The sequence below is a fragment of the Seriola aureovittata genome, chromosome 12 (assembly GCF_021018895.1).
Source record: "Seriola aureovittata isolate HTS-2021-v1 ecotype China chromosome 12, ASM2101889v1, whole genome shotgun sequence".
In the NCBI taxonomy this organism is placed as follows: domain Eukaryota; kingdom Metazoa; phylum Chordata; class Actinopteri; order Carangiformes; family Carangidae; genus Seriola; species Seriola aureovittata.
The window spans coordinates 21,422,111-21,449,818 of record NC_079375.1 but is presented as its reverse complement, the minus strand read 5'-3'; the positions used below and the strand labels follow the sequence as shown (position 1 = coordinate 21,449,818).

Here is a 27,708-nt window from a genome sequence, read left to right as displayed (position 1 = left end):
TGGAAGTGCATAGGAAGGCCATTAGGAGGTTAACTACCCAGCTAATATAATTTCAACTGTTTAAATTCAAGATAAAGTAACTGTGTTCTTTGATGTGTAATAGGAAACACCTGGCAGCTTCTGCCAAGAGCAAATATGTACGACTCAGCCTCCACATCTCTGAGTGAGGCGGCACGCAGGGAAAAGACCATGATAAGATTAATACATGCAAGATGACCATTCTCTGAATTCACTGTGTGGGAGGTTTGTGAGTTACAACTAGTAGCTGTGTCCTAATAACTTTAAACGCTAACACTAAGACATGCTAATACTGGTAAATGAAGCTAAAACATAAAAGCTGTGGTGTAAACACATAAGAGTAAATCAAGTAACTTAGGAATGTACTTACAAATCAATATCTGTCAAAAAGTTTGCTAATATTAGCTAACATTAGCCACCATACAACAAACTACTGGTCGTACCAGACCAACTAAAGCTGCAGAGGTAAAACCTCTGAGTATGTTGAAATGAGCAATGGTCTGTTTTATATGTTTTTATTTGTAAGAGAGAAATTTTGTTATTTCTACTAAAAGTTAGTTTCCTTTTAAATGGCCTTACACGGAGGCATCAAAGACTCTGGTAAAACAAATTCATTTTTATTGGATTTACTATAAAACATCAAATATACACTTTATTACAGCTTAGTTTGAGTAAACAGAAACTATATCTTAAGATGTGAATATCAAAATATCATGCTGTCTCTTCAGGACAGCTTATTGTCAGCAATGGTCTTAGTGAAACACATGACTCTCTTTAACTCCATAATATGCAGAAAGTGGTTACTAAACAAGGCATGCAGCAGATAGGCTATTCACATTAGAAAATGGCGGCTAACATGAAACACATGCACCTACAAAACACACTCCTGACTGAAACCAGCACCAGCAAACCACTTTTGTTGACAGCAGAAAATGCTGTACAGTGAGAATGATCTGAAGCTCCTTTGGCATCAATGGACGAAGTGAATTACATAAATAAAAGCAGACAAATACAACACACGGAATTCGCGAACATATAAAAGATGAAAACTGCATGAGAGAAATCTTAACTGTGTCCTTCAGTATTATCGTGTGCTAAGAGCCAATATTTGTACCTCTGTAGAAATCATTACACAGTACTAATACTTCCATTATATAAATACAATGGTTTATGCATAACGCTACATTTTTTATATAAATAAAAGTCCATATTGGAGCTTTTCTTTTAATACAAGATCATTTTTATAAAAAGTAAAAATAGTTGCAGGCTACTCAGTACAAAATGAGCTTAAACGAGTCGTATAAAGTTTTGGAAATAGAGTTAGTTGAGAAGATCTAACTTTAACTGTCCAATAAATATGAAGATACAACCAAGAGACAGTTAGCTTAGCTTAGCATATCTTAGCTTAGTGCAAAGACTGGGAGCTGGGGAAACAGCTAGCGTGGCATAAAACCACAACTTGTTGCTTTTACATGTTGCACAAATAAAACAAATGAAATATAACGTGTTCACTCATGAACTTTACAGATGCTTGTAGACATATTTTGTCAGAGCCAGGTTAGCTGCTTCCCTGTGTTTCCAGTGCTTTACTAAACTAAGCTAGCTGCCTGCTAGCTTCATATTTAACAGACATGAGAGTGGTGTAATTCTTCCATTTTAACTCTTCGTGTAAAAAAAAAAGTGTGTTTTCTAAGTGCGTTGAATGATTACTTTAAAAACAAGCGAATGAAAGTCCATCCTACAAATGGCTTAACATCTGGTCTACTGAACTGGAAACCACTTAAAGAAGCAACAAAGCAAAGTTGTGTTTATTATGCTGCCACCCAGAGGATTGACACTCCACTTCCTGTGTGGTGACTGATCTGGTTGACTCGTCCACGTACACAGTCCAGTGTGAAGAACACCGCTGTGCCGTTATGAACCTGGAAGGACGCCCGCAGGCTCACACTGGCCCACTGGCTTCCCTCTGGCATCTGGCCACCCACCTGCTGGGCCAGAGAGATGGGCCGAGCCCCCTCCGCCTCCCTGCCTCCTCCTCCTGAGCCCTCTGGATCACTTCGCTTGAGCAGAGTCACCTTGACCAAGTTGCAGGAGTGAATCAGTTTGAGATCCAGAGCGACACTGGCTGTGCCACTCTCCCTGAAGACAAAGTCTCGTCTCTGTTCTGTGGATCCCTTCCCTAGCAGGCTCATCTGGGACACCTGAGCGCTGGTCTGGCGGAAGAACAGCGGCTTGTTCCGGACAGCTCCTGAAGGAAGGCCGGTGTGAGCCACTGAGGCAGACAGAGAGGAGGAAATGGCAGCGGGGACCCAAACCAAACTGAGGGTGCTGATGCCTGTCTCGTCGCCAAAGAAGCGAACGTTGCACTGAGCAGGTGAGAGGATCTCAAAGCCCAGTGTGTCCCCGGGACCAACTTTAGCCGCTCCAGACAGAGATATGGATGTGTCCCGGTAGTGGACGCCTGGTTTGAAGGTACGGCACAGCTCCATGCCGGTTCCATTACGGCTGAGGTACGCCAACAGCTGGAAACCCTCGCTCACACAGGCCTGGCCCATGGAGTACAAAGCCTGCTGGAACACGAACCGCACTGTGCCACTTTCAGCAAAGCGGATCCCACGGCCGTCATGAGTCAGCCCCACTACATAAGGGTCCGAGGTGGAGGTCGTGCGGAAGACTGGGCGATAGTTTGTGTGGTAGTGTGCGGACACCATCGCCTGTGCTGTCATGGCAACAGCCCCGGTGTCATGGGAGAGCCACAGGAGGCTGAGCGGAGCTGCGGAGGGGTCGTACAGCTGCAGACCCTCACCGGTTTGGTTACAGTGGTGGCTGGCACTTCGGAGGAAGAGGGAGATAAAGTGACCCGGGGCGACCTCTGCTACCCCACTGATGCTGGCACTCTGGAGCGACCTTCCCTCCTGCTGCTCCACCCTAACGCCACTGAGGTCTCGACCCTCAGAGCCGTCAGTGTTGTTCATGCGCAGGCACAACTGGATGAAGCTGCGGCAGCCGTGCCTCACAGAGAGATTCTCATCCAGCCAGACCAGGCCGTGCTGCCTGAGCACCAGACGCCCGTCCTCAACAGACACCAGACCCGCATCACCTCTTCCCTGGACGTGAAGCTGCACGCTGGGGAAGGCGTGAGCCAGGACGTGGCCTTTCGTCCCCGACAGACTCACGTCTCCGGCCCAGGACAGAGAGAGGGCGCTGTCCCCCGCAGCGGGGCCAGAGCAGATGGTGTCTGTGCTGAAGGTACAGGGTGAAGCTACAGGCTCTCCGTCACACTCGTTACAGGCCTGACACTCATCCATGTCCGAGTTGTAGAAGTAGCCGTGGCCACACATTCCTGAGTTGGCGTCTCGCTCTGTCATGCCCTGACACCTGAATCCACCTGGTGACACAACAGCAGATGAAATATACATGTCATCACTGTCTGGAAGCTTCGTCTCTACATATATGTAATCAGTTGTTCAACAAGTGGAGCAAAGGAAAAATAAGGGAATGTATTTTACAGCTGTAGACAAATTAGAGTGGAAATCAACTGCAAAACTTCTGAGTTTTCTTTTTACCTGGAGTGTTGAGACACTTCTGTTGATCTCCACACAGATCAGATATTTCAAGGCACTCATCTCTGTCCTGCGAAGACAAATACATCAACACTTTCAATCAATTTTAAAGCAGCTACATTTTGGTTTTCTGGCTCTTTCATACTGTAAAAACACAGCAGTGCTGACCTGGCAGATTCTGTCTGCGTGGACCGAACACTGGGCGACCAGGAAGAAGCCGGCAGGACAGATGGTGCACCTCTCGCAGCGAGGACGGCCGCTGCTGAAGGCGCAGTACTCCTCTGGGCCACAGCTGCCACAGGCCAGCACAGAGCGACCCACCTGAGGGCAGCAAACACGTCCATGTGAGGATCAGAGCTGAACTGAGCATCACAGTCACATACCTACATCATATAAAACCTCTTGTAGAGCAGTTAACCCGATGTCACATGTTGCAGATATTGATTTACTTATCCAACCCATATAATCTCCACTAGTAGAAAATTTGATCAAACCAGTAACGTCAGCTCAGGAATTGCTTTGTGAAATTCATTTAGGTGTGAATGTAAGAGTTTTGGGATATTGATTTCTTGATTCCTGATTCAAGCTGGGGCTCACCTCCATCACACTGGCCTCCATGTCCACCTTGTGCAAAGCCAGAGCCTGTTGTGCTTGGTGGGTTCGAACCTGCCCGCTCAGGGTCTCCATGTGAGTGTCGAGGTCGCCCTGGAGGTTCTGGAAAGACGTTTGTTTGATGCTGTCCATCATCATGTTGTACTGGGATTTTACCTGAATGTAGAAAATAGTATTTTTTTTTAATGTGATCACGGTAACAATCACAATGACCTATAAATATACAAACTATGAAATGTGTGACTGTTTAAGCAGCTCGGGAGTGTGATCCCAACATGAAGTCGATCCTCCACAGGCCTGTGGTCAGTTTCATCCAACTTATTACAAAGTCAGAACAACAAAACCACAAGCAGGACTGTGAACATCTCCCTCATCATCAGTCACAACAGTCTTACTTGCTCCATCTGTTCGTACATCCTCCTCTGTTGATCCAGTATTTCTCTCTGCTGGTTGACCAGCGTCCCCTGCTGCTCGGTCAGGAGCCTCTGCAGCTTCTTGACCTCGTCCTGCTGGCCCCTGAGGGCCTCAACCAGCTTCTCCTGGCTCTTCGACAGCTGCAGCTGCAGCACGAGAGCGTCCTCTGAGGGAACCTCGTTGTTTCCTGCGGCAGAGAAAGAAAACTGTTACACAACCGTTTAAGTGATTATTGTTTTCTCACCGCACAAGGCTGCAGTTTAAATCACATGAGTTTATCTCGCTTTGTATAATCACTCACAGGCTGATACTGACCTGGTTTCATGTCGCATGTCAGCTGTATCCAGGCTCCACGTTCCGAGCCGAAGTCTGGAAGCTCATCCAGAAATTGCGCTGCTCTGTCTGTCACGTGAACCGGAGATGAGTTCCCTCTGCCTTCGTCTCCTCCGTGCGATCCACAGGCGTCTCCGACGCAAGGCTTGGGCTTCTGGCGCATCCGGAGGGGCAGTTTACATCCGATCCCTTTGCACTCCCGTGTTGCACCGCCGTCTTCATTCGTTTGGCGATGAGAGACAGTGGTCGGACAAGTCCCACCGGCGCAGCCAGGATGAAACACCTCCGCCGTGATGGTCCTCGGGTTCGTCCTCCTGGCGCCATCCGTGCCCGTTTGTTGCGTAAAGCCTGTCTGCTGAGGGTGGATGATGTACGGTGTTAACGGCGCGCTCTGAGCTTGGTGATGGCTGAAATGAGCGTCCTGCTGGTAACTCTGGTGGACTTGTCCTTGTCTGGATTGTGCGGGGTGATGAAACTGCCGTCTGGACGCTGCTGCCTCCGTGCGCCCCGGGCAGTGCGCTCCTACGCACGGTCTGCTCCAGTCCTGGCCAGAGAAACAGTGCGCGCCTCGGCAGATCTCAGACACGCTCCCTGTGCCGAGTATAGATGTGACAAAGAATAAAAATATGGTAGACACACGTGCCATGTTGCAATGCTGAAAGGTAAAACTGGAAACAGGCCACGTGTGAAATGTGGCCCTTTGGCGCATCAGTCCTTCAGTCCTGTAGATTTTGTTTGATCATGTCTTTAAGAGAAAAAACCCTCCTCAGATTAGTAACTGTCCTTACACGTAACTGCCACTTGAACTTGAACAAGTGATTGCACAGACATTCAGCTTGTCTCCATTGCGCGCACGGCGGTTTCTGCCCCCTTTGCCCCTTCTGGAGATAGCTACGTCTAGCCCACATGTGGCGCTCACTGCTCCTAATTGGCAACAGGTTTTGCTCCTAGTCTTAAATTAACCCGTAGCTTTCCCGGACATACCACTCCGCGGAGTCACTCCAGTCCCATTGAAGCTGTACATGTGATATATATTTGGATTATTCCACTGTTGTTTTTATTCTCACACTCCAAGAGGTCAGTCATTAGCAGCTCATGGCATGTTCCACATCATGCAGTGGAATTTCAGTTTATATTGTTTTTCTCCTATTACCATTCAAAGGGCAAACAGCGTTTTCTTCATAACTTTCTTTTCTTTTTCCATCCATGTTGATGACAGGATCAGCAGAGTGGGATTTTAACAAGCCCTGTCAGAATTAAACTCTCAACTTTATATGGCATCAAAGCTGTGATCTCCACTGTAGCACTGGATTAGAGTGCAGTGGTGGCACTTTTAAAACACGACTCTGTAATATTGGAAATACTTGAGCCAAAACCACTTCTCCTGTGAAATGTAAACTTTATTACAGTTTATCACCACTCTCATTTCCCTCCTCTGACCCCACGTGGCTCTGATTAAAGCTTCACCCCACATTAGAAACACTTAGATGTTTCCCCCTCTTCTCATTATCATGGCAAAATGGAACGCACACGCTCACACACACACACACACACACACACACACACACACACACACACACACACACACACACACACACACACACACTCACACACACGCGCGCACACACACACACACACACACACACACACACACACACTTATGGAATTATGGTTTTTCTTGAAATACTGTGAAATGGCTGAGGCAGCAGTCTCTGCACACACATGCACTTACACAGCAGGTGATAGCAGGGCTGTTGTCATAGTAACTAATTTACTATGACAAATTACTACTTACTACTTACTTATTGGCTACTTGAGGCCACACTGAGTGTAGCTGCCCATCACAACCTCTGAGCCTGAGAAGACACTGAACAAGCTGACAGGGCAGAGTCACCATGAGACAGTCAGACCTTCATTAATAGTTTCATGAAGCTGTGAACTGTCTATTTATATTTGTCAAGCCCACAACACGTCACCCACACACTTAACACTGTCTGCGCTGTTCACAGTGACACCACTATATCAGTATCTGCTCGCACACTAACTTCACACCAGTCTCTTCTGAGAAATGTACATTTTAATCTTGACAGCTGCTCATGCTGTTATCAAAGATTCCTGTTATTTCTACACTTGACTGAACTACTGACCTTCTCAGTAACTTTTGCAACATGCATTTAGAGTTAAGCATATTATAATATTGCCATACAATATGCAGCAAAATATTGTTAGTGCAACAGACGTAACATAAATGACATAAAAAGATGTAAACACTCAGCACATACAGTGAATTCACTCTCCTTTGCAGCAGCTCTTTCTTGTTGATTGGATTTGACTTTACCACAATGTGACCACAATTCACATTGTCCAGCATGATTATGTTGGAAGGAGATTTGCTCCTTGCTTCATTGCTTCTGCATTTAGAGATATTGTGCAAGCATGGTTTGTTTGTATAGCACCTTTCAACAACATACATATACAATATAAGATATAAATGTTATTTCATGCACCTGCGAGGCTTCTGGCGGTGGAACTGAGTGATGAGCCAACTTTTCCTCATCGATCAACTGTTGGTTTAAAAAATAGAGAAGAGAAACATGAATAAACATCTACACATTTAATTTGAAAATAGCATTTGATTTGTCATACGTCTCATTATCTCAGAACAGTAAGAAACTAATGTAAATCAGTTATGTCCTGTACATGCACACAAGTTGCCGTGGAGACGTCTGATCAGTGGAAACACCTGTGTGACCACGTTATGGTCAGTAGCTGCGGCAGAGAAACAAAATGTATGAAACATAATTAGAAAAACAAACCTTTCCGCTGCTTTACCACTGAAACAGTTAAATCCACTTCCTGGTATCGCAGGAAGTTCAGCTAATATCTGTGGAGGCAGAGCAGGCAGGGTCACATGTGACAGTAGTTACTTATAGATTGACCCATGAGTGTTTTAGCATTTATTCTCACTTCATGAGGCTCCATGTGTGAAAGAGACAGAAAAGGTAAGAAGACTGAAAGATTTAACGAAACTGAATTTTTCTTTACAGGGATTTATGAGTGACTGAAAAGCAAATGGACAAAACAACAAATAAATGTCTTGTTCTGTTAATCCCTTTAAGAGTTAAATACTTGAATGGCCACATCAGCTTTGTTTAGGAAAAACACATGTCCTCTCATAGCAGCCAGTGGATGGTTGTGCAACTAATTAGAAAACAGTAAGAAGCTCTCGACCACAAGAAAAGAGAAAACATGTTGGTTTACTGTCAGCAGGCAGAGCTTTGTGATTCCTCTCATGCATATAAGTCTCAATAAATCGCTTTTTGTGCCCGGGCTTTGGCTTGTCCGCCTGTCCGTCTCCCAGCGGCTCCTCGTTGTGTTGATGTGTGAGACCACAGTCGGGGACGGCAGCAACAATCTGACGGGAGCGCGGAACTCGTACACAAATGCGGTTTTGTGATGGATGCTTTGATGAGCACGTGCCCGACGCTGCAAATACAGCATCACTGACAAGTGCCATTAATTAATATTAGAAAATAGATACACCCGTGTATATGTGTTGTTGTTTTTTACATGAGAAATGAGTTATGGAACCAGAGGTTAGGACTGACGCTCACATGTGGGAGGCAGAAGTCCCAGAGGCCGCAAAGGTAAAGTTCACTTTCATGATCCACAAATTTCACTTTCATATGGAAACAATACTTAGTTTATAACCATCCTCTCCACTGTTCCCCTTTTACCTCATTACAGTTTAATGGATGGTCTGTTTACTGTTCAGCATAAACACAGAATGAGACTGAGCAGCACGGGCAGGACTGTATACTGCATACTGCGCATTAGGCTTCATGTGTGTGTACATATATAAGAACATGTTTATGGAGAGGAGGTGGTACGGAGCAATAAAGAGCGGGACGGAGACACAGCATTTATGAGCGTCTCAAACACCACACACGAGTTATGTTTACAGGTCAGAACATGCACTATATAAACCTCCAGCTGCAGCTTTAATGTAGAAAATATTTCAGTTTAAAGTTAAACACAGGCAAACAGATGTTTGCTGCACTCTGCAGATATTTAGACTCAAACTGCGTCTCACTTCTAAGATGCTTATTCATTCAGACTATATAACCATGCTGGCTCAACTCCGGCTGTAAGAGGTCCATGAATTAAAGATGATAGCAGTCTTAAGTGGGTTGAAACTGTCTAAGCAAGTAATGGGAAAAACAAAAAATATATATAAATATGATTATTAAAGCAACAAAAGTTGATATTTTTAGATGATAATAAATCACATGACTGCTTATATGTGAAAGAGTTTGCTCAAAACTCACTAACCCACAGAGAATTATCAGCTGATTTTTTATCTTTCACCACACGTTTGTTTTTCTGGCCTGTAGCTTCACTGCTTTGGTTCTCTCTCTCTCTCTCACTGCTCCCTCTCAGCCACAGCATGCAGCTATTTTCCCTGAAAAAGACATAATAACACGTTAGTTGCTAATGAGTTTTTTCCATCAGGAGTTGGTAGAGACCAAAAACAGACGTAAAAGAAGATTAAATATTGGACTAACATTCCCCCTGTGGCCAGAAACACGAAAGGATTGCTCATGTTGCTCTGTGTCTACTGGATGTATAAATAAGCACTTTTGGTAACAAGCTGGCTTTATGACCTTTGGAACAATATATAGATCAGTGCTGTTTTTATAGCTTGTTTCTGCTGCCCCAGAGTGGCAAAAAATATGTCATTGTGTGTTTAAAGCTGCTATAACCTTTTTTTTTCATCTCAGATGGCAAAATAGATCCAGCCCATACTTAGGCCACATGCTTGTTTTCTCCTTGCACACGCCTGGTTCCACGGCCCAAAACTGGCCCATATACAGCATAATTGTCAGATGCTACTTTCACATCTGGACCAATTCTGGCTCACACACAGAAAATCAGCCCAGATGTGGAAGTATATGGGCCAGACTCGGACCAAGGACCCAGACACATGTTGGGCCTGAAGTTTCATTTTGCTATCTTGGATGTGTAAGTAAAAAGTGAAGCTTGAAGCGACAAACACACATAATTATAATGTAACTCTTCACTTCACTATTTTGGTTCACACTCACTGGTCTCATCCCATTATTTTGACCATATGAAAACACTCTGATAAACTGACTGTATACTACCAGCTCCAAACCAAACACTAAGCTTTGCAACACACAGAAAAGAAGGAAAATAAAGCAAGTACAATACAAAATGTGATTTCATGAGATCAGCACAGAGGTGAGGGGTTGTTGGTACATGTAGAAACAGACTGACACGTGTCATATTCATATTAACATGGTAACGGTCAAGTTATGCCTGGTGATACGGCACAAACAGGAAGTGTATTACATCTGTAAATTTGTGTGGAGTAATGTCTCAAGATGAGAAAACAGCAAACAAACACGTCAGTTAAACGTCAGTGATGGAGGGTTTGCTGTGTGTTGTGTACGGTTGTTATCAGTTTAGACAATTAGTAATGTGTGTCTGTCTATGGTTCTACACACACTGCTTCTCCATGCATGACAGAGTAGTTACTGGAAACCTAAAATGTGAAGTGATAAATGAACATGCCGCCAACAAACAAGGAAGAAGTCACTGAAAAAAACCATAATGTTCAAATCTTGCCACCAACACCACATTTGTTGTTTGTTTCTCTTTAGATGCTCTCATGTTTCTAGTTTCTACGAATACTGCAAATAGATATCTATTGTTACCGATTACCACACAGCAACTGACTCAAAGACTTGGCAAGAAACAGAGAACTCATTTTTCAGTTTGCCTCTTAACCTGCTCCACATGTAAGACGTATTTTTGATCCTAAAGCTGGAAACATGCCGCCTCCATATGGAAAAACCCAGATGCAAAAGTTTGTAAGATGACTGAAGCGTCTGTTTTATGAATTACTGATTACTAATTCAAAGAATGTTAGGAACTTAATGTTAATGAGCGTATTCAGTGAGTTGCTATGATATTTTCAGCAGAGACTTCGCTCTGCTCTCCATCCTTCCCACATGGTGTCTGTCAGTAAATTACCAGCAATTACGAGTAAATCGCTTTTTAAAGTTGCAGCTTAAGTGAAATTATTTCTGCATGGTACAACGAGCCGTATGAATAAACACAGAGGAGATCCTAAATGATCTCGAGTGAGGTGCAGTCTCCACCACTTTAATCCACAGTTTATTAAAAGATGAGGTTTTCTGCATGGTGATCAAAACAACTTGTGTGACTTCGTAACCAGAGCAACATGGAAGCCATTTTCTCCTTCCACACTTGTAAGATCGTGGTAATGACAATGCATTCCAGCGCTTGTGCCTTTGAACGTATTTGAAAACAGAGATCACATTTCTGGTTCTTTGGCTGGTGTGATTAAGCATGAACGCAGCTTATTGTTTATCTGTTTTTACAGTCATGACAGACATATCCAAACTGTGTCTGCATGTGTCCAAGAGTGTTTTCGTCTCCATACCACAAGAATGTTGACTGTTATGTGGAGCTTTCAGTAAAGTTTATTTCCCGACTTTTCCACGTACTGCGTGACAAACTGTTCAAGAAATGGAGTTTGACTGGCCTGTAGAAACTGAATTTAAACAGAACTAAGACTGGCCAAATTTTTCAGTTCCTGATGATACTGCTGCGTTTCTCCTACGACAAACATTTCTTTATTCCCTGTAATTTCTTGTTTTACTCTTTTCAGATGGACGACATAGACGCCATGTTCAGTCACCTGCTCGGAGAGATTGATCATCTCTCTCAGGTGAGTTGTACGACTTTAAAAACAAGAGTCTACAGCCATGCTAACGGTTCTGTGAGCTAAATGCTAATGACAACATGCTAACATGCCCACAATGACAAAGGTAGCAGGCGTAACACTTACCTGATTCACCGTGATAGTTTAGCCTGTTAGCATGCTAATTAGCACTAAACACAGTACAGCTGAGAACAGCTAAGGCTGATGGGAATGTTATTAGTTGCACATCAGGTCAAAATTCAAATTTTGACTTGATGATGCTGCTATGAAAAGTCAGAGGAACACCAAAGTTACAATTATCCTGGGACCAGAGTGTACAACTTTCAAATCTGCTGAGCTCCTTGTGGTGCCACAAGAAAAGCCAGGGGATCACCAAAGTCATTAGGATTCCTTGTCATGAGATCATAAACATCTGTACCAAATTTCATGGCAGTCCATCCAGAGGTGGACTGACAGGAGACTAGGCGAATGCTTGGGGCCCCCAAAGGAAAAGGCGCCCACGGTGGCCCCTCATATTGGAACATTTTGCAATGACAACTACAAACCTCCCATAGAGACACTGTTAAGTGACATTGATATTGACATTGGTAAATTATCACGTCTGCCAATAGGCTGCATGAATGGGGGGGGGCATCTCTTGATCGACCAAAATGGTGGACCAACTGCGCAACACTGCAGTCGCTACAGCCACGCTGCCAACGTGGTTAAAAATACATCGGACAACTATCCCATAATGCATTGGTCATTTTCATCTGGAATTGTGAGAAACACAACAACAGTGTGATATCAAACATCTTCGGGTCACATTCTTTCTCAAAACATGACCAGATGAGCTGAGACTCTCACCCTCTCCGCCGAGTTCCCATTAGTGCGTTTGAAGCAGGAACAAGTTACAGGAAGTGAATCAGACCAATCACTTGATGTTTACCTCATTGATCTGGACATTATCTGATTACATGGCAGTCTTTGTGTTGAAACTGAGCATCACACAGAAAAATGTGAGGCGACGATTAGATGTGAAGTCATCGCATCTGGATTGGACCGTGGGCGATGCTGCAGATCCCCTTAAGCACACATAAGCTGCTCATCATATAACTGCAGCTCGCCAAGAAAAACATTACGCACTTCTAAATGATGCAACCTCACCCTGAGGTTATTCATTATTGTCAATTTCAAATCTCTCCATGCAAGCTGAACGAGCGCAGCCCTAAGAATGGGATCAATCTCCAACATTACATCAGACAAACCAGAAAAAGTCTCTATATGTCACTTTGGCACGCGTCCTCCTTGAAAGGCATCGCAATTACAAACACCGCTCCGCAGACTATCACCAGAGTTTGCAAGAAAAAGCATTTTGATTAAAGCAGTGATCCTCTCAGAGTCTGGGAAAGAAAAGGATTTAAAGTAATTCCTCTTATTGCCTTGATTGGGTCTCCTCTCTTTGCTTTACTGCCTCCGAGCCAGAAGACCAAGAGGGGCATTTTTTATCCCTGACTTAAGCAGCTTGGAGGTGTCATTTAAGAAGCAGCTCCAGCATGACGACATGTGTTTTCAAACTCATTTTGTGTACAAGTTGGCAATCCCGGCTTGAGCCTGTGGAGACTTGTGTTGATGATTACAATAATGCAGTTTAGATATTAGCCTTTTTTCCCTCGTGGGGACACGGGTTTACGAGGGATGGTTTAACCCGTAGAGGAATTAGTGTCATTTCATTGGTTTGTAGGTTCAGTGCAACATTACAGTTTTGACAAATCCCTTTTTCTCCATGAGCTTATTTATTTATATTTTATTGTCTGGTCACATGCCGAAGGCAATGTGTTCTCTAGTATTTTTGCAGCTTGCAACCAGAGCATGATAAAGTGCATTGAAACAAAGTCACTTATAAAAAACAGGCTCATGTAACATAACTGAACAACAGTTCAGAGCAGTTCAAGGACACATGTGGCTCACTTTGATCTCCGGGCTGCTCTTTGATTACACGTGTAATCAAAACTACAAACTGTAGCTTCTATCAAAAGGATGACTTCTGTATTAAATGTACTTTACATAATTAAATGAAATTACTTCTGATTTTTCACAATATACGACTGTGTGTTTTTATCGGCGGGGGCAGACAGTGCGTGACCTCACAGACCTGTGTGTGTGAGGTGTTATTAATGAGCCATCACATCGTTTCCCCGCAGAGTTTGTCGCCTGAAGCAGAGCCAACAGAAGAGGATCCTGCTTCACACAGACACAGCACCTTCTCCATCGGCTTCACGGACCTGAATGGTGAGTGTTGATTCAGATGATGGGGGAACTGCAGACCTCGCTCAGAGCGTCCTGTCGTCATTACATGTTAGTTAGTTAGTTTATAGTCTTGACCTACACTACCCTAATGCTGAGTCATGAGTTCAGTCCCCTGACTTGAAATGATGATTTGACTAAATGTCCAGCTAATCCTTCATGTTGATTGGCAGATACCCAGCATGCATTGTATTTGGGTTAAAGATTCCCAGGAAGTCTTCTTTTTCCAACCTGAAGAATCTGATTAATTTGATCGGAAATCATAAATAGTGGCTACAATGTGAAGATTTTAGTTATGTAATTTAGAATAAAGAGCACTTTCCCATTGGACTCAACTTCTTAATTTTTACAGTGCAAACAAATTCCTGCATGCTTTGACCTTTTTCTTGCTGAATGAAAAACTCTTAAATTTTATGAATGCATCATGTTAGTGAAACATTTGAAACTAAACCTTTTATTACTCACAAGACTTCTTCTGTGTGTTTTCTTACTGTAATGACATGATTTTTTTTATTTAATCTCAGTTTTCCAGCACAGCTACAGTCTGAGCTGTTTCTATGACCTTGGCCTACACTGCCCTTGATTCCTTACAGAGTCTCTTAATGAGCTGGAGGACCATGACCTGGACGCCCTGGTGGCTGACCTGGGATCAAAATCAACCACACAAGATGTCGCCACTGAACAAGAGATCAGCAGCGTCACAGATAATCAAACTGCACCATCTGCCATGACTCAGGGAAATGAGGCAACAGCTGCCCTTCCTCTACCACCGAACACTGCTGAATTTCCCGGAGCGCTGCAGAGGGTAACTCAGAATTTGGCACTGATCATAAAAATAAATTTGCAATTTCATGAACATGGAAAACATAATTGATACTTTCTCATGTTATGCTTACAGAGTGAACCACAGACAAAGGCAGACAAAATTAAACTGGCTCTGGAGAAGCTGAAAGAAGCCAAAGTGAGGAAGGTAAAGTCGGAAAGTTTGAGTGTCTTTCTTCAACATGAAGTTATGCAGCTAAAGTCACCAAATCTTCTGTCCCTCCTAGTTGATAGTAAAGGTGGTGATGGGTGACGGCAGCTCCAAGACTCTGATGGTGGATGAAAGACAAACGGTGAGGGACGTTCTGGACAAGCTGTTTGAGAAGACTCACTGTGACTGCAGCATCGACTGGAGTCTGTGTGAGACCAATCCTGAGCTGCTGATTGGTGAGATTACTGTAACACACACACACACACACGCTGTACATGCACTCAGATCATATGCAGACAATCATCAGTGTGTGCACGTATAGCACATGCATTTCCAGAGGCAGGAGACACTGTTGCACACATGTTTCAGGACTGAAGATTGATGCACAGAAGCACAGGGAGTTTGTGGTCATTGCTCGCCTGCTCTCTCATCTCTTCAGAGAGAGGCTTTGAGGACCATGAAAGTTTAGTGGAGCTGCTGTCCTCGTGGACTCGCCACAGTGAAAACAAAATCTATTTTGTGTCAAGACCTCAGAAGTATGTGATGTTCAAAGACCCACAGGTAAGTAAGAGCGATAAACCGTGTGTGTGTGTGTGTGTGTGTGTTTTCCTCACACCAACGTGTGGCATCATGGTTTAACACTCAGTTGGTAAACTGAACCATGCTTTTCTCACCCTCAAGTTATTTTACATGTGGAAGAAGAAGATGTCGGTTTTGAGTGGGATTAACGAACATGCCAAAAAACTCTTAATCAAGGTTAGTTACCGAGTCCACTCCTGACTGTCATTTAGTTGTTGTGTGTAATTTTCAAACTGAAAATAGTTACAATTTATAAAAATGCACACAAATGGAAAACACGGGTTTACTCACCCTGTGTTCATTCCTGTTGTGCACCTCATCTTCCTCCTCTGACTCTGCAGGAGCATTTTGGGGGCTCTGCGGTGATTGTTCCTAATCTGGAGGGCATGCTGCACCTGAAGGAAGATGGGAAGAAGGTTTGGAAACCTCGCTACTTCTTGCTCAGGGCCTCGGGCATCTACTACGTACCCAAGGGAAAGACAAAGGTATGGCAGATACATGTACACCTGTACAGTATAAAGAATAAAAAATACAATTCTGGTGGGCTGCTGTCATGAAGGTGAAAATGGTAAATATTAGTTATGGCTTCATGTTTCATGAAGTGATTTTCGGCATCTTGCACAAAAAATAGCAACATAAACAACTTTACTTGCATTTACTCATTGTCTTACTTTTACTTCTTAGCTATCAGTAGTTACAAGGGGAATTATAATTAAGATCGTTATCAGAAGATGATACAGTTAGTTTCATTTACACAAACTACAGTTCAACCATAGTACATGTAATCAGGCTTTTTGCTTAAAGCAGTGGTACATGTCCGTAGGTTATGAAACTACAGTTAGCTTAGCTTAGTTTAAAGACTGGAAACAGGGAGGAGCAGCTGTGCAAAAGTTAGAGATAAATTCACCTACTACCACCTCTAAAGTTAATTAATCAACGTGTTATATTTGTTAATGTATTCTGTTCAACACTCAAAAGTTGTTGTTTTACACCAGGCTAGCTGCTCCGAGTCTTTAGGCTAAGCTAGGCTAACCAAGAAATATATTTGCAAATAACCCCCTGCCAAAAAACACAACCTGTCAATTTTGCACTTTACACACAATAAATGACATTTTAATTTGTGAGGTTTATAGATGCTAGTTTTCTTTACATTTGGACTGAGACATGTTTGTTATTTTCCATTGTTTCAAATCTTTATACTGAGTTAAGCTAGCTAGCTGCTGACTCCAGCTGAACAGACAGACATCTAAGTTCTATTGATTTTCTTATTTAACTCTAAAATAAAATAAACATATTTCTGAAATGTTGTAGTACTGACAGGTTTTTCACACAGAATATAGTTGGAGACACAATTGAAAGAAAATAAAATAGTTAAGACAAGTATTCCAGCAGTCTTTAAACAAAGAGACAAGATTTATTTCCCTGTGCAAACTCTGTGATGGCTTACATCTGAGCACGCCGGTGCAGCTGAAGCAGAAAGGCAAGAGGAAGGGCCGGAGAAATGAATATGGACAGTGAGAATTGAGGCCTCGCCTTTGCTAAAGAGAAACATGTCATTCTGTCACAGAGACGGAGCAGAAAAACACAGTCTAACTCCAAAAGAAATCATCGAAGAGGGAGAAATAGATGGAAGGGAAATAGTGCGAGGCAGATGTGCAAATTGCAAACATAAGAGCGCTGCAGGAATCATCTGAGGCCAAGAACACATCGATGAAGCAGAGGAGGATCTGGAAAGGATCGCTCATTAGGAAGAGAAAAAGAGAAATGTCCAGAATCAGACAGAATAAATATATTAACCGAGGTCGTCCTGCAGACTGAACTGCGCTCACATGTAACCACAGTGCAACAAGACCAGCAGAGACGTTACAGATAGTGTCATATATGAAGACATTAAAATAATGCAGCTGTGATCATCAAGCAGTGAGAGGTGGAGGAAAGGTTAGCGACGGGAGAAAAGTGGACAAAACCTCAAAGAGCAACAAAAAAAAGAAGAAAGAAATAAGTGAGATCAACAGTCATCCCCTGAGGGTCAGTTCTGCTTTCAGGAACATACAGTCTGTAGCTCTGTAGTGAACAAGATCATTGTCAGTGTGGTTTGATGTGTGAATATGATATGCTTCTGCTTAGGGTCAAAAATGGAAGGAATGTCGAATCACTTTAGAGTGAAAAACAATGTCTTTTCCCTGCTATGGAGCCTGATTGTGGACTGTCTTTGAAAAGTAAATGAAGACAAATGGCCTTGCATTGACTTTGTTTTCTTTGAAGTGTCTTCATTTTTAATATCTTCCATACAATAGGTCTGACAAAATTTACTTCTCTGCACAACATGCTAAAAAAAATTGCCAAGGCTGAAATGAATTTCGCCTGCTCTAATTTATACCGCCTCTTAAACAACGCTGCAAAACTGCTCTGGACTGGCAGCAGTTTATAAAATTTTAAAATATGCTTGAAAATTGATTGCCATGACTTGTGTATAAATTATATATATGGACAAACATGTGTGTTGATTTTACTGTGATGCCAATACGTGGGTTTTTCCACTGCTCCCGTCAATCATCCAAGAAGAGCTCCGCTGTGCACGACACATGCAGTAAACCCTGAGACCTATTACAGTATCAGATACTTCAACATCACAGTAAGTCTCAATAAGTATGATAACATGCTGTTTTTCTCTGCTCCAGTCCTCCAGCGATCTCGCCTGTTTTGTCCGTTTTGAAAAGGTCAACATCTACACCACCAACAACTACAAACAGAAATACAGAGCCCCCACCAACTTCGGCTTCATGCTGAAGGTGAGCTCAGCAATTATAGTCAAAGTCTTTCCACCACACTCATTTCATGTGAACAGCATATTTAAATAAGTCACTATAATAAGGAACACCACTGCAGCATAATGACACTGCACATACTGCACATGCCATTCAGCTTAGATTAAAGATGCCTCTGCTGTCGGGGGATGGGGGAGAAAAGTGAACAAAAAGAAGATTAAAAGTCAGTGAAACAGAGGTGAGGCTGAGTTTAGTATCACGATGCAGAGGTTGTAAAGCCTTGTTGTGGTTGCTTATCATTTAACAGATGTGCTAATTTAGGCAAGAGGCAGGTCTGAACATAGAGTGGAGGAAAGTGTAGGCTGGTGGTAGTGTGTGAGTGTGTGAGTGTGTGAGTGTGTGAGTGTGTGAGTGTGTGAGTGTGCAGGGTCATTGGGTACGGCAGAGATGACTCTTATATGTAGCAGGTATCCACGGTGCTCTCAAAGGTTGACCTGTACTAAGTCCTGTTGTGGGGAAGTTAGATGAGTGAAGATCTTGGATGTGGGATGTTTTTGCTGTCAGTATTTCTCAACTGTGAACCTGAACAAAACAACTAATAAATGCAGCGGTATGTTCAATAACTGATGTTTCTTGTCTCGTACAAGTAAAGTCACATTTTGATTTCCCGTTTTTGTTTTTAACAGGATTAAATTAATTAGGAGACAGCCACATTTCCCGTCAGTGTTTGAGTAGTAATACCAGGGTTATTCCTGCTTTATGATCCACAGTGCAGTGGCCGCCTGGTATATGCTGCCCTCTGCTGGCTGTTCTGTGTGTAGCAAATACACAAACAGAGCAGAGAGCCAGCGTTTGTGTTTAAACTTTAGTACTACACAGTCTGTGAAAGCATTTGTGTACTGTCCTCTGTGGCAAAGAGCGTTGTCGGTCTGTAAATATAACCCCGATGACGTCATAGTGATGTCATCGGGGTTACCTCAGCTTGACCTTTAGAGACTACACGTTTATAACAGAAAGCCTGTGTAACAAACTGAGGCTGAGGAGTTTGAAAGACATGCGTGTTTACTGTGGTGACAGGGACTACCAAAAGACACTGTTAAGTTGCATTATGGGAAGTGTAGGATGCAGTGTTTTCGGAGCTTGATCCATTCTAAAAGGTGGGAAAGTTAGAATATTCTGCTGCATCAGCTTTAACCATTCTGAGTGTTTCAGCTTCATGAACATTACTAAATCACTGGAACTCTCCTCTAACCTCACTGTCATCTGAACTGTTTTCCCAGCATCCCTGCATCCAGAAAGAGTCTCACTACATCAAGTTCCTTTGCTGTGACAACGAACACACACTGTTGCTGTGGGTGAACTCCATCAGAATAGCCAAGGTCAGATTCAGCACTGGCAGTAACACACCTCTCTGTGCTGTGAGCGGTCGAGTTATTTAACCGCAATTCAGCTACAGTTCTATATTTGACAAAGCTACAGACAAAAATTGCCCCTTTATTTCATTACTAAGAGTTGAACAGATGGGTGTCCTGTGTGTGTGTTCAGTATGGGACTGTTCTGTATCAGAACTACCAGGCTGCAGTGAAGAGAGCGTCCACTCTGCAAACAATCCAGTCTGCTTTACACAAAGGTCAGTCTACACACTTTAACAGGGCCAGTCTTACGAATGGTCCTAAACGTTTTGAGGTCTTTGTGAAAAGTAGGACTTGGAAACTTTGTATAAGTAACATTTAGCAAAGTCTGAGCGTGAAAGTAAAATGTTTGTATTCATATTTATTACATGTTAAAAGCTAAATTAAATCACTTCCTGTATTTTGATTTTATTTTGAAAACTTTGCTTTGAGCAGCTTTACACAGGCTGGCAGGCTATATTCGATCTCTACACTTAATTCTCATTTGATCGTCTTTACAGACGGATCCAAGAGCCACGCCACTGGGATCAGCCCACATCTGGATCCATCTCCACCCAAAATCACAGATGTTGAAAACTATTCGCAGGAGTCACCACCTGACTTCATCCCTCCTCCTCCGGGCCACACACACATTTGAGACACATCTTCACCTCCCTCTGTGCACCATGGTTAACTTCACGCCCTAACTTTTACATCTGGTCATACAAATGTCTGATAATGAGGTTTCAGTCATGGACAAACATGTAGTCATTGTAGTAGTAGCGTTACATGCCTATGATGCAAAGTAGCATATTCTTTAAGTTATTTATTCTCAAATCTATAATGATATTTTTTTGTGTTTCGTTTTGCACAAATATATTAACATACATAACAGTATGTTGTAAATTACTACGTTTTTCGTCAGCTTTACGAAACCAAACGAACAGTTCTGTTCATTGTTTCAATGAGCTGTTTATTACAAAAAGACTGTACATAAATTTCAATCAACACATCCTATGTACAAACTGAGAGGAGAAGACAAATATCAGATTCTGTTCCCATGAACATTTAAGTTACTGATCGTTATTTTTTTTTTCCACGTTTGATCATAAGAAAACACACATCAAAGAAAGGCGCCTTGACCTGTGATGCCCTGAAATGCTCAACGTTAAGTGGTAAACATTACAAAGTTCTGCACGTCAGTGGTTGTCTCATGATTTCTCTATGAAAAAAGTATAAATAAATCCTTTACATACAAACTGCCAACGAGCCTTCCTCAGCAGTCTCAGACATAAGAACAAGTTGAATGCAAAGCTAAAAATACATTAGGTAGAAAAAGTTGTTTTCTCACAAAAAATTACCTCATGATGGAAAAAATACAATCAAGAATGGGATGTAGTGGCAAATCATTCGCTGTAATGACGGTTAGATACTTTCATGCACAGAGGCTCAATGAATACTGTTGATCTGACTGAGTCTTTGTCTTTTCTAGTCCGTGTAGAAACCTGAAAATGTTACCTCTAGATCCATTTCAGAATAAAAGTTCATGTCCAATGCCCATTATTTCTATAGTACATGTGATTATGTTTGTGTGACTTGTTAGAAACATATATTCTGAGATAAGCATTAGCTTCAATGATATTTGACAGTGAGCTTTACTTGCACCAACAATCACTTTGTAAGAGCAGGCATCTTATTTTGCAAAAGTAGTAGAAATTGAGAGAAAAGAAAAGTCTTCATATAAGCCCTCAGGATTGCATTTCATTCCCTCACTGCAGATAGCGCATGTCATCCATGTGTAGCACAGACTCTAGAGAAAGAAAATGTAAGTAGCAGACTGATTCTAGCTGTAGTACATTACTGCTGAGTCACCTACATTCACTACAATGCAGAAGTGGTTGAAGATCAAAACGACCAATGTTCACTTCCTGGAACAAAATAAGGAGGCTTACATCCTTTGTTATATTTCTATGTAGAGCAGTCTTGTTTTGAGGTTGTCTGGGTTGGTGACTATGGTTATTGAGCACCAGTGTGAAGCACCACACCATCAACCGCTGAAAGAAATGACAACAAATGTAAAGGTTAGCTGATACTTGATCTGAACTTGTGTTGCAATCAGAGCCATGAAGGAAAATCATAAAGTCATCACAGTCGTTGATAACTAATCAGTGCAGCTATTCCAACACAATGGAAAACAACATGAAAACACACAAGTCAGTCCTTCCTCTGCTTCACATTTTGAAGCAAGAAACATCTCGGAGCTCTGCTACAGTAGCTGGACAGCATCACCAAGTATAGTGACAGTGATCAAGTGATACAGCTGTGACTTAACAGAAAAAATACATGTTTATACACGGCCACTTTTGCCCAGATAGAGTTGAAATGGCACTGTGAGTGATGAATAAAATCAATATTCAAGTAAAAATAAACACAAAATTAAAAAACAAAACAAAACAAAAGAAACAATCTTGGCACCACCTCCACTGACGCTGATGGAAACTCACAGGTGAAACACACTATCTGACAAATGTACTGTACTGGCAGCTTCTCACATTACAGTTTATATACACGTTAGAGAACAGAAAGAAACTCCACCAGAAAGAAGAAACAGTTTTCTTTTTTTCTTTTTTTGTAATGCATTTTATACACTCACTCCACCCTTTGTAACAGCATCCCCACCGACACAGAGCATAGTAAATACACCACTCCAGGTTGCCCCCCCCCCCCCCGTCTTAAACATCTTGTGATTTGGACATCGACGACATGAAACATTCAGTCGTGTCCTAATGCACTTGTTGATGTTTGTTTGTCCTTGTTGGGTTTTTTTTTTGATAAGGTAAGATGGATGTTTGGGGAAGGAGGGAGGAGTTGGTCTGCTGGTCTACAGTGCAAATGAAGGGGGAGGAGCATCTGTGCAGCATTTTGACATAAGGATGCTACACTGCCTCCATTCAATGAAATCCTGGTAATACTTCACTGTCTGTACTGGAAATACTGGAAATGTTGGTTGCACACACACAAATTAACACTACCTCTAGATTTGTTTGGTATTATTTCAAACTTTTTTTATTGTATGTCATTTATTGTGAGGCAATACATCGCTGACCCAGTTTGAAAAGTGCTGCCGACCACCACAGATGTGACAGCGGTAGAGTCCTCTCCTTTTCGTCCACAGTGTAAACTAACAGACCCCAGTCATCCAAAGCTTCAGCACCCTCCTACATTGTGCTACTTTATATTTTTTTATATTTTTTTTATTTTTTGGAGCAGAATAAAACCGTGCAAGCACAAGCCCCTCCCCCCCTAAAAGAAAACCATTTTGTATATTCCAAAGACTTCACCATGGCACTTCATTCATTCAAAACAGGATCTGTATGAACTGCTATTGCCACACTGCATACTTCTGTACATCTTCATGGTTTTACCTCTGTTCAAAACTGCAGTGCCGTGTTGGGGTGGGTTTTTGTTTCTTTTTCTTTCTTTTTTTTAGTCAGCATAGTGCATGATGGACTCTACATAGTTTCCTGGGAAGAGGCCAGTGACGCCGTTACAGACGCCTTCGAACCAGCCGTCATCGTTCTTCTTGATTATGTAGATGATGGCTCCCTCCATGAAAGACAGCTCATCCTCCTTGTCCTTGCTGTAGTCGTAGATGGCCACAACTGGGAAGAGGCAAGAAAAAAAATTGTACCAGTGGAAATAATCTGTTTTCCCATGGGTGAGGAACAAGAAAAGCAAAATTGTGTCGCTTGCTTTCCCTGGCACTAACCTTTCTCTAAATAAGCCTTGGGGGCCCATTGGGGGTCTCCGTCAGCGTAAGGATCACTGTAGTGAACCACTGCTGCCTCCTCTTCTTCATAGTCCACAGGTGGGGGAGGAGGAGGGGGAGAGTGTTCCTCAAACACACCCATGTCCTCTGGTGGAGGCGGAGGAGGCGGGGCAGGGCTGTCTGTTACTGGAGGAGGAAAGAGTGGAGGAGAAAAAGAATCGCAGAGAGGAGGTTAAAAGAAAATCAAATGAAAAAAGCACAGGAGAGATAAAGCTGCTCTGATCTGATCTGTTGCTGTTGCTGCAGCGTTTGAACCTTTTTTCCATTTGAGAATTCAATACTTCTTCCATCAGTTTTTGGCAAGACAAGGTCAAGGTCAAACATGGCAAAATTGTCTGTAACAATATTTATTTCTTTAACTATTTTGGCAACACAATGTTAGTGTGGAGGAACCGAGAGAATAACATTCTACACTGTACATACAGTCATCTTCTTTTTTAACTATAGATTATCATCATTTAAAACATGAATTATTATCAACATTGTTACTAAGAAGAACCTGCAGACGCTTCGGTTTTACATCAAATGCCATTTAAATGTGTAGTAACTTAACTGTGCACTAGAGGGCAGCTTACTATTTAGTCAGGCATCCTACAGCACCTGCAACTGCTGCTGGTAGTGTTCAATTTCCAGAGCCCTGTTACACATATTAAGGTCATCAGTCCAAATCACCCAACACTCATTTCATTTAGTAAGTTTAATTATAGTTTGTGTAAATTTCATTTCCCAACATGAATGTCTAAATGCTGTTTCAGTAACACCAGGAATGTAATTCTAGTGAGTTTCTGTCTGCATGCTCACACACAAATGCGATGTGGTAAAAGAGGTGGATCAGTGTTGTACAGAAAGTGTGGTTTTAAAAGCTTGACCTTGCCCTGAGCTGCTTCCATTGGTCCTGCAGTTTTAGTCTTTGAACTACATTTGTGCCTCTTGGAGCAAGTCTCCCTGCATCCTCGTATCCTCAAGTTCACTAAGAAAAACTGCAAATTTTATCTCACTAATTCATAAGCCGTCTTTCGCAATGAAGAACTGGCGATAAGGCACCAGAAGATTTAATTTAATGCATCGCTTCAATTCCAATCTGTTTACATGCCTGTTTTTCCACTGAATTAAAATCTGTTTAAAAATTAGGGGCTGAAAACGCTTCACTAAACTGTATAGCAATAGTTGTCTTGGATTTTAATAATATGATATGATCCTTTTCCCCTTTTCAGGTCTGTGTAAACACAGCATGCATTACACTTAGTCCCAGTGCTAGTATGTATTTGGTAAGGACTATATCGGACTGAATTCCCTGTGTAATGACAGTGAATTACAATTCAGGAAGACAGAAACAGCAAGACAATCTCTTTAAAAAGCACTTGTGTGGAGACTATGATTTTTCCACTGTTGAGGTGGTAATATATACAATCAGTATTTGGTGAATTGTGTCTGTATGAGACATCAGTGCTGTGACTTGCTTCAGATTGTGCCACTCTCTGTCTGTTCAGTCAGGTTGGGTATTGTTGCTCATACTAACTAGCCAGTTCTATTTACATACTAGTCCCTGTTTCTGCCGCTGGAAATGTAAAATGTATCACTTCCTGTGAGCCAGAGGATTTCTACAGTAAAGTCTTTCCAGACATGGACTGTCTAGAAGAGCAAGTGTAAAAACGTTTCACAAAAACTGATACAGGATTACATGTTTTTATACAAGAATTTACCAATTGTTCATTTCAGGCCTGTTGAAAGGCAGCAGCCACTAAACGTTATAGCAAGACACACCTATATTAGCATTATCTATTCTTTATCTGACTGCATGACTCATATCCAGCAGTGTTCTTCACTTCAGTGTGATGGCAGACTGTATTACGTTTACACCAGACAGGTACAGACAGTCCCGCATCTCCACACAGCTGCATCTTTGCAGACGGGCGGGTGGTGAATCAGGACACGGCATCAGGTCACATTTTCTCTCCTCAGCGGACAGAGAGCACAGGACGCATAGCTTTCAGTGATCCATCCATCACCATGGCAACAGACAGACATCCGAGGGGCGAGTGCTCGCCGTCAACCCCACATACAGTGCAGGAGAGGGTGTGCTGAGTGCAGCAAGCCACAGAGCAGAGTGGAACTGTGAGGCAATGTGTGGATGCCGAGACCATTTCAGAAGTCTAAAGAGATGTGATGAAGGTATCTCCATGTATGTATCTATGTACAGTATGTGACCTAAACCCACATAAAGATGAAATAAAGGATTTAGCTTGATGACAACACATGTACAAATCACCTTTTTCATACATCAGTGCAAGTACTTCCTTTCTAAATCTCACTCCCTTTTTCTTACATCATTACAGTATGAGCAATTAAAACTACTGGGGTGCTGGTTGATCGGTTGGTTGAACATCTGCTTATATTTCATGTATTTGCTGCTGTCGCTTTATGGACATTTAGAGATTTGTATTGTAGGTAATTCAGTACATTCTGGTTTTTGTCCAGCCCTGCTACTGTCTATATGTGCTGTATGTGAAAATGTGTGGGTGTGACTGTGACGAGTTTTGTAGTGTAATCTCTGTAGGTACATGATTTCTTGTGAGCACAAAGTGATTTTTGGAAATTCATAGTACATGCATGTGTATATGAGCTTTATCTTAACTGCACTTAAATCTTCATCTATCTTCATAGATGCATGCCTGTCTATATATGTGTTGGGTACTTACTGCTCTCCTGCATTCTGGCCACAAAGCCGGTCAGAGGGATCTGTGGGGTCAGCTGGACCATGGGAGGAGGAGGCGGAGGAGCCACAGACACTGGAGCAGCAACACCCAGAGAAGCAGAAGGAGCAGCAAGGAGAGAGACAGTGATGGAGGTGGTGAACAGAGAGAGGATGACAGAGCAAGAAAAGAACAAAAGACATCACAGAGGAGAAAAAGGTCCAAAAGTAGAATAGAGAAAGATGAAAAAAATAGAATAAGACAAAAAGCTTGTGAGCGGGCGAAACAGTGCAGGAAGCATTGCTGAGCAACTCATTTACACATTTCCAATCAGTGTTCTTTTGTGCTACGTTTTTTCAAGCTGGGCTAAAGACGCATTCATTTCATCTCAATCTGAGAATCTACCTTATCAGCATCTGTTTTATGTCAAAAGCAAAGGCTGTAAGCAGCCACAGATTTTTGCTTCCAGTGAAAGTGGCACAAAGCACCACACAGACCCCAAAACATAACAGTGGCACGGTGACAGCGCAGAGGCAGAACTACTTGTTCTCAAAAAAGCATTTACAGTTAAAGCAGCAGCATCTATATCTGACTCAGGATTTAATTGAATTGTCATTAGGGTGGTGTGTGAAGATAAAGAGCAACATCCACTGAATGAACTTGTGTCTGTATAATCTGTCTTTAGCCCCTATAAAGAGGGTTTTGGCTACGCTGTCTTTAAAAAGGAGATAAATGGATGAACGAACAAAGAGAAACACAGCTGTCCTCACTGAAAGACATGATGTCACGCACACGCAGGCCAGGTCTGACTCATAAATCACATGTAATGGAGGGGCGTCTGTAATCTCACTGGGCAGTAATGTCTTATTATTCCACCCAGCTCTCACCGCAGAGCCACATCCATCCACAGTTACACCCCGTGAGATCAATGAGCTCCCTCATGTAGCGGAACTGGCTTTTTGTGCTGTAAAACTTCTATCACAGCCGCCTGAAATCCAAGCGTATCTTTTACTTTAATTAAATTTCAATGACAGAGACGATATGATGTCCCAGTTTAAATCCCTGCTTGATGCAGCTCTGCATCATTGTCTCTCTCCTCCCAGACAAGACAGGCAGCTTCCTCCTCCTGTGTTTTGTGCCAAGGAAGATGCTTGTCCTCTGAGAGAGGAACCATTAGAGGAGAATGGCTCAGAGTGATGCCTGCCAAAATAAATTCCGGTCTTCTGACAGAAAATATGCATATGTCCTGCGTTTCCCCTTGTCTAGCAGCTGTTTATGTGTTTTCCGCCCTGAAATGCCTCCAGCCTGTCTGTCCTGAACAAGAAACCCCCTCCAGCTGACTAAAGTGATAATGTCATAACTCAATTATAGGCGGTAATGAAACGCTCTGCACAGCGGTGCTGAGGTGGGAGGGTTTCAACAACCCTGACTTCAGTAATCTCGGTTCATCATTCATTTTCCTTCGCTTCTGGAAGTG

General features: G+C 42.5%; 3 protein-coding genes across 8 annotated transcripts in view; 1 reads left to right on the top strand and 2 right to left on the bottom strand.

Annotated features, from left to right (window-relative positions):
• Positions 1–614: 614 nt before the first annotated feature.
• Positions 615–5,613, bottom strand: si:ch211-252f13.5 (uncharacterized). Its single transcript, XM_056392024.1, has 6 exons — positions 4,923–5,613; positions 4,589–4,794; positions 4,179–4,349; positions 3,750–3,902; positions 3,585–3,651; positions 615–3,406 (listed from the first exon to the last, which is right to left on the bottom strand). The coding sequence occupies exons 1-6, from the start codon at positions 5,584–5,586 to the stop codon at positions 1,830–1,832; spliced, it is 2,838 nt and encodes a 945-aa protein (XP_056247999.1). The 5' UTR covers positions 5,587–5,613; the 3' UTR covers positions 615–1,829.
• A 2,237-nt stretch (positions 5,614–7,850) lies between these two features.
• On the top strand, positions 7,851–20,911 carry LOC130178764 (amyloid beta A4 precursor protein-binding family B member 1-interacting protein-like). Of its 3 annotated transcripts, none has more exons than XM_056391224.1 (13): positions 7,851–7,942; positions 11,659–11,718; positions 13,896–13,983; positions 14,592–14,803; positions 14,897–14,968; positions 15,048–15,207; positions 15,411–15,532; positions 15,653–15,727; positions 15,892–16,035; positions 18,232–18,342; positions 19,599–19,697; positions 19,864–19,948; positions 20,231–20,911. In XM_056391224.1, exons 2-13 carry the CDS (start codon positions 11,659–11,661, stop codon positions 20,365–20,367), a joined length of 1,365 nt encoding a protein of 454 aa, XP_056247199.1. In that variant the 5' UTR covers positions 7,851–7,942; the 3' UTR covers positions 20,368–20,911. The 3 variants fall into 3 exon arrangements, with proteins under 3 accessions (XP_056247199.1, XP_056247198.1, XP_056247197.1); XM_056391223.1 differs by lacking the exon at positions 7,851–7,942 and adding an exon at positions 8,418–8,587 and having other exon boundaries at positions 19,885–19,948; XM_056391222.1 differs by lacking the exon at positions 7,851–7,942 and adding an exon at positions 8,423–8,587.
• Positions 20,657–27,708, bottom strand: part of LOC130178763 (abl interactor 1-like) — a 25,389-nt gene continuing 18,337 nt past the window's right edge. For 2 of the 4 annotated variants that reach the window (XM_056391217.1, XM_056391218.1), the window contains 3 exons: positions 26,238–26,327; positions 23,479–23,664; positions 20,657–23,371 (listed from right to left, as the gene is read on the bottom strand). In XM_056391217.1, coding sequence (XP_056247192.1) covers positions 23,196–23,371; positions 23,479–23,664; positions 26,238–26,327 — 452 coding nt within the window. In that variant the 3' untranslated portion in view covers positions 20,657–23,195. The remainder of the gene's footprint in view (positions 23,372–23,478; positions 23,665–26,237; positions 26,328–27,708) is intronic. The other 2 variants (XM_056391220.1, XM_056391221.1) reach the window with 1 other exon arrangement.